Raw genomic sequence first — 7,220 nt, forward strand, 5'->3', positions numbered from 1 at the left:
AATTCTCTCAATCCCGCTACCAGTTTATGAGATGACAGACTTTGTGGCTTGGAGCTACACAAAGACGGGTGTTTTTTCAGTGAGGTCTGCCTATCATGCAGTCTGGGAGACTAAGTTTGGGCAACGGTCACAACATGTGGGCACTTCGTCCACAATTACACCCACTTGGGATTCTATCTGGTCTCTGAACTGTCGAGGGAAAGTCAAAATTTTCACTTGGAGAGCGCTTAACAACTCAATACCTTGCCGAGCAAACCTGTCTGATAGGCACATTAAAATCTCACCACAATGCCCAGTATGTCATGATGGTCCTGAAACACTTCGACACCTCCTGTTCGCGTGCCCGGTGGCAGTGGAGGTTTGGAAATTGCTTGGTTTGATTGATGTGATAAAGCAAGGTCTGCTCATGGATAAATCTGGAGAGAGGGTGTTGGAGTTTCTTCTGAATCTTCCTGAGAACTATATCCATATCCTGGGACTGACGAAACTGAAGGAGACAATTGCTACTTGCTGCTGGTACTTGTGGTGGGAAAGGAGGAAGCATACGCATGGGGGAATACCGCAAAATGCATCCCAGGTTAGCCTAGCAGTTCGAGCGTTGGTGGCCAACTTTATTTCTGCTAATTCACCTAAGGCACGGGCACGTCTTGATAGTTGGGTCAGACCGAGACGTGACTACGTCAAGCTTAATGTGGATGCGGGGTTTGATGCGGACACACTTGAAGGCTCTATGGGAGCTGTCATTCGAGATCATAATGGCAAGTTCATTGCGGCTGCAAATGAAAAACTGAATATCTGCTATGATGCTTTCACGGCAGAAGCCATTGCGATAAGATTTGGTTTGAACTTGGCACGTATAGCAGGCTGCAACAAAATTGAAGTTAATTCGGATAACTTGGAGGTAATAGCTGCATTGAAGGAGGGCTATTCATCTTCAGTAGCCAGTGCCATCTTTGATGACTGTTTTTTTTATGTCTCTTGATTTCACTCATATCTTGCCGGTTGCAACAATTTTGATGATGTAGAAGCACCCGTGTGCGAAAAATAACAATTTAATGTCTTGTAGTGAGGTTTGCCTATACAAGATGTATAGAACACAGCTAATTCCTTGCCTGAAAAAACAGAGTACTACTAATTCCTAATGCAAATCATATCTTCAAACAAATTCCCCTTCACTTTTGCAAAAGATAAAATGAAAAAAAAATCTTTCTTCCAGTGTTTCCCTTCTAACTGAATTACCAAGTTATGCACCTGAGATTTCCGGTTAAGGAATACGATGCATGTTGTTGGCAGTCAACAGAGCAACACGAAGGCTGCACTGGAACACAGAGCAATGTAGTAAGGCTGTGTTCGGCGATCCTCTACTCCTTCACTACAGAGCGAGCGTGCGGAGCACCCTTTTAGCCGCTCCGCTCCGCAGCGGAGTTGCAGAGCGGAGGGACTCCGAACAGCCTCTAAATAGTCGGTCCGAGCTCAGAACATTACCAAGTCAGAAGCAGAATGTTGATCTTATTTTCCACTACTGTAGAACATTTGGAAACATGGAAGCGCCCAGCTCTAAAACAACACAGTAGAGGTAGAACAGGGCACATCACCCTGTTCGGGCAGGGAACTTAAAAACCAGTACAGAGGCATATAGCCGAACACCTTGCGTGCACGCACCACCGCGCCGCGGGCTGCTGCCACGGTCTTCCCTCACTCGGGACCGCGCTCGCCGCAGATCTCCTTGAGCCGCCCTGCCGCCTCCGCGGCGTCGATGGAGTACTGCAAGCCACGCGTTGCACAGCCAGGAACAGTGAGATAGGCAGCAGGAATAGGTCGATCCATTGGCATTCCATTCCCATGAGCCGCGAATGGAATGGATGGCGCGATGAACACGCGGAGAGTGAGAACGAGCACCGCATTCGGTTGACGTGACGGTACCTTGGAGAGGACCCAGGAGGAGTGGGCATGGGCGCGGCGGAGGAGGCCGGCGAGGTCGTCGTCGGCGGATAGGTGGCGGTAGTTGACGAAATTCTCGCGGGCGTACTTCGCGTAGTAGGGCCGCGCGTCGGCAGGCAGCCGCCGCACCAGCCGCAGCACCTCCCGGTAGGCGCGCAGCCCGGCGTTCGCCATCGCCTCCGATCGAATCCAGGCCTGGTAGATCAAGGCGCACAAGCACTAGGAAGTAGTACTACACGCTTGTACGGTACTGTAGTAGTCTGCTAAACTCACGGTGGAAGGAAAAACTCCAATTAACTACTCCCTCCGCCCCGTAATACAAGAGCCTCTTAGTCCTCCTTTGGTTTGGAGGAATTTCATAGGAATTCTAGAGGATAGGATTTTTATAGAATTTTTTTCTTTAGAGCCCTTTGATTCATAGGAATCGATTTCTATTCCTATATAAGATTGATTTCTACCCTTCACATTTCATAGGAAAATAAAAATGAGCCTAGATTCAATGGAAAAATTCCTTTGGTGTCAACTAAATGACATCTCGTTTTCTATTCCTATTCATGGGATTTGAGATACATGTCATCTCATTTCCTATAAAATTCCTATTCCTACGATAATCCTATCCTATGAATCAAAAGAGGCCTTAGTCACTATTTTTTTTCTCAAAAAGGATCTGGAAATTTCACAAAAGGTATAAAGCACTTCAAACATAATAAAAATAATACTGAGGTCTGTAGACCATCTAACAACCACCGCCGCCGCCAAAACGAGCCATTGATGTGCCACTGTCGCCACTCCTCTACCAGAGCCGGTTTGACCTTGTCACTGGTAGCCGGAAAGTCTTCATGCATATGCCCCTAAGCACCAACACACGGGAGCCGCAATCGTGGACGTTAAACCCTTTTAATAGATCTGAAATATCTGACATCAAATCTTGCCATCGTGCATGCACGACGAAAAACCATATAACCTCGCCGACAGAAGGAGATGACAAAAATCTATGTTGGAGTTGTGTAATTACAACTAGATAGACGAATTCGGGGAGGATCGAAGAACGAAGGCAAACTCAAAGAAGAAGTGTCGTCATCCGCCCGAGAACCACACATGCAAGGATTAAAAAAACCCTAACCCAAACTACTAGCCGGAGTCGAGGCACCGGGATCACCCCTGCCACCGGCTGCTGAAGCGGGAGATAGAGAGGAGGTGAATCCATGGGCTCTCTGACGAAGCTTGGAAGGAACGAGTTTCCCCTAGCCGTCGTGATGAAGGGAATGCAACACTTGCATTAACATAGTGACCAGGCGTCCAATGGTGCTAGAGCGCAACATTACAAACCCCTCCCCCCCAAAAAAAAACAAAACAAAAAGGTTACATCGTAGTCTCTAGGTTGATCAACTTCACCTGCCTGAACAGATCGATGACGCGCTGCCGCATGCCACTTCATCATTGGAGCCAACTAGTTGTTGTTGATCACATATCTTAAAGTCATCAATGCCACGGTTCTATTGAGCCATCGCCTTAGAGAAGAAACCATCACCGCTTGAATATATGGCCACGGATCCAAAGAGACGAACCTTCATTATTTCTCATAGGTATAAAAAAACATTAGAGGCCATCAATGTGAAGGAGACAAGTCTGAATGACCAAAAGGCAAAGGAAAGCTACCGATGATGCCGTGCCAACAAACCCCGCAAAAAATAATCTCACCGGCTAAAATGAACGACGACAAAATACGCCGACGAGTCATCGACATTGCAGAAAACGACACCATCAAGATGGAGAGACTCAAGGGGACCTTATTCATCGGACTGGCCTACCGCCACCACCAATGACGCATCGTCAAAGAAAACTTCATTGAGCACCGCTGGTATCACCTCCAAAAAGCTGAAGCTATGTTCAACAAAAAACTACCAAACCAAATCTCGAAAGCTACAACTCCACCCGGTCGATGATCGTCTCCTCGTACTCCCACATTGGTAGAACCAGCTGATAAGGAGGGCCAGTGACCTATCTAAGGAGAAGTGGCAGCGCGGTGCGCTCAGAGGTCGCATTTCAAGGGTTTGGAGAGTAACAATTTGGGAGTAGAGGCATCATTGCCATTAATTTGACGTTACAAAGCTTATCTGAAGCACTATGCTAGAAAACTCAAGTATTCATCATTGAAGCAACTCTACCATATTCCCTCAAAATTCCAGCCTTTAAAATGAATGCCTTTTTAATTTTTAGAAGTTTCACCTTTATGGATAGGATTCAAATCTATTATAAAAGTTTACCGGAATTACAAAGTACCTCAAACATAATAAAAATTACATTGGGGGTCCCTGGACCAACAAACAACCACTACCACCGACAGAACGAGCCACCAATGCACTGTTGTCACCCCCACACCAAGTCGGTCTGACCTTGTCGATGAAAGCCGAGAAGTTTTTGTGTGTGTGCCCCTAAGGACCAGTGCCACAGAGCCACAATTGTTGCTATTGAACTCTTGAATCAATCTGAAGAACCTAACACTAAATCTCGTCGCCGCGTACACATGACGAGAAATCCTAACCTCGGTGCCCCAAGGAACTGTCGGTAATCTATGTCGGGCTTCGTCTAATTCATATAATTCGTCCCTCTGCCACCGAACTTGAGGAGGATCGGAGCCCGAAAGACTGGCACAAAGAATAAGCGTTGCCCCAATGAGGACTAAAACCCCAACCTATCTACTAGCCGGAGATTAGGCACCAGGACCCCCCTCTCCGCCACTGGGCACTAGTGCCAGGCAGCGGGGCGCATCCACTGGCTCGCCGATGGTGATCATGGGGAGTGACGGTTTGCAGAAATGCCAGTACCCTCGATAGGGTGGCGAACGCATCCATAAGTACTAGAGAGGAGTTCGAAACCCCGTGACGAGGTAATACCCTACATCATGCTTTGTGATTTGTATTCATGGTGCTTAAAGAGTACTTTCGCCTTCAGTAAATCGCCATTAGAAAAGTATTTAACTCTCAATATATATAGTGGCACACAAAGAGTCTGGATTCTCGAGGAGACGCCAAACCTGTTTGCCAGCATCGCCACATTGAAATAGTGAATACCACAAAAGCCCATCCCTCCTTGATTCATTGGACATTCATTTTCCACCAAGCTACCCAATCTATCCTCCTTTGGTTGTCCTCGCCCCCCCCCCCACCACCAAAAATGGGACATTGCATCAATAATTCCTTTGCAAATCATTTTTATAAATTTTAAAAACCCACATAGCATAGGTGGAGATAGCTTGAACAACATACTTAAGAAGAATTTCCTTCCCTCCAACAAATGATATTTTTTCCTTCCTACCGTTGATTTTCATAATAATACGATCAATCAAATACTGGAAAACAATCAGTTTTATCCAACCCAACATTAAGTATCTACCACCAAGGGCCAGGGTCAAGATATTCAGAGTGGTACATATTTGTTCTCTAACCTCGACGCTTGTATTGGATTGAAAAAGATATTAAGGCTCTGTTTGGAAGCAATGTCTTATTCAAACCTCAGTATTTTGACACTACTGTTTTTTATACCAATGATAATGAACGCGGTAGTTTATGAAACCAACAATCTTTTTAAGTATTGCGGAAATAGTGTATGTTTGGCAATCAAAAGTATACAGTGTTGCAGTAGGCCAACACTACAAAAGGCCTTTGTTGCATTTCTCAGTTTTTAGAAAAAAGGGTCCCAACCTCTTTATTTAGTACTGCAAAAGAACTAGGCTGCGTTTGGTAGCTCAGTATTTCTGAAGTTCTACAAGAATACCGTGGTTTTGAAAAAAAACACGGTTTTAAATACTTTGACGTGTTTGGCATCAATTAATACTCTAGTTTTATAAACCGTAGTATATCTGATAATGTGGTTTTTTTGTGGTATTTGAAAAAGAGGTCCAGACCTCTTTTTTCTTTTTTTGTAAACAACGCTTGCTCAACTTCTTCTTCCAACCATTATCATCCGCCATTGTCCTGTCTTTTCTGCAGCCAGCATGGGAAGAAAAGTATGTGCTCTTCTACGTTGACTACTCTTTCACTCGTACGTCCGACCTCCACTTACTCCGCCGTTGATCTCTTTAATACATTCAGCAGCATGTAGATTAGATTGGCAATTAGATCGATTGACCCTTACTTCCTGAGATGCATAGTAAGCTAGCTAGAATTTGGATCATATCCGGCCAGAGGCACATGTACAACACTACAACCACAGCCGGGAACACGTGCATGCCGATGCTTACAACGTCAAGTAGATCGATTGATCAATGGAGCAGTCGTAGACCAATCGATTCTTTGTGGCCAGAGATATAAGAGATGAGTAGATAACTCTATCTATAAATCCTAGCATCCACGAGGGACTAGTGCGTGTATTGCAAGACTACATGCATGCGTCTTCCTTAGCACAAGCTTGATCAGGTCATTGTAACTCCTTGAGTAGAGTTTGGTTCAGCCGCCAAACCAAAAAGTGAGAAAAGGTGTGCTTGCCAAACACCCCAAAAGTGTTGCTAAAGCTGAGAAAAAATGTGGTTTCTAAAAACTGAAGTATTCATTGCCCATGCATTGGAATACTGAGGTTTTCATTTACTATGGTTTTGAAAACATGGTGCTACGATGAACAATCAATTTTGTGCCCCCCCCTCCCCCGCGGCTCCCGCGTCGTCCCCCTTGGGCGACTCGGGGGCGACTAGGGTTTCCCCCGGCGCTGCCACCCCCTCCAGCCCCCCTCCCCTTGCCGCCGCTAGAGGTACGCCAGCCTAGGAGGCTGCCGATGAAGGTGGCGGCGAGGCTCCCCGTCGCTTCGTCCCTTGGCGAAGGACCCTGGACGCCGGGGCGGCGGCCCCGGACGGCGAGGCGGCGCCACCTTCGCGGCAGGTGGCGGGCGTGGGATGCGGCGAACGGCCTCCTCGGCTGCTTGGGCAGCGAGGAGCCGGCAGGAGGTGGTCGTGGTGTGGGCTTCTTCCACTCCAGATCTGAAGGTCGTGCTTCTCTCCTCCTCTACTCTACTCCCCCCTCTGGCGGTGTCCGATCTGTGGCTTTGGCTATCAGATCCGGTGCTGGCGGGGTGATAGTGGTATAGGACTGCGTCCGGGGTAATCCCTTGGCCGGTGCTCCGGCCACGGCGGCGACAGCGCGTGCGCGCATGGTTTTCCTCCCTGGAGGCGCCGCCGAGGACCTGTTTCTTTCCACCCCCGTCCTAGATCCCGGGTGAAAGCCCAAAACCCGTCCCGGGTTGGGCGGCGGCGGCGCCATGCGCGTCGTTCTCTCCTTGGAGACGCC

At 47.5% G+C, this 7,220-nt stretch overlaps 1 protein-coding gene across 1 annotated transcript; it reads right to left on the bottom strand.

Annotated features, from left to right (window-relative positions):
* Positions 1–1,492: 1,492 nt before the first annotated feature.
* On the bottom strand, positions 1,493–2,215 carry LOC125514056 (LYR motif-containing protein At3g19508). The gene is made up of 2 exons (XM_048679307.1): positions 1,924–2,215; positions 1,493–1,764 (listed from the first exon to the last, which is right to left on the bottom strand). The coding sequence occupies exons 1-2, from the start codon at positions 2,113–2,115 to the stop codon at positions 1,696–1,698; spliced, it is 261 nt and encodes an 86-aa protein (XP_048535264.1). The 5' UTR covers positions 2,116–2,215; the 3' UTR covers positions 1,493–1,695.
* Between the last annotated feature and the right edge of the window lie 5,005 nt (positions 2,216–7,220).

Source organism: Triticum urartu, chromosome 6, assembly GCF_003073215.2.
Source record: "Triticum urartu cultivar G1812 chromosome 6, Tu2.1, whole genome shotgun sequence".
In the NCBI taxonomy this organism is placed as follows: Eukaryota; Viridiplantae; Streptophyta; class Magnoliopsida; order Poales; family Poaceae; genus Triticum; species Triticum urartu.

What these genes read in the sequence shown, in the direction of transcription:
- LOC125514056 (XM_048679307.1), bottom strand. Translation starts at nt 2,115, where the DNA reads ATGGCGAACGCCGGGCTGCGCGCCTACCGGGAGGTGCTGCGGCTGGTG. An exon ending in CCTCCTGGGTCCTCTCCAAG is followed by an intron (nt 1,765 to 1,923) that starts GTACCGTCACGT and finishes CGTGGCTTGCAG; the next exon opens with TACTCCATCGACGCCGCGGA.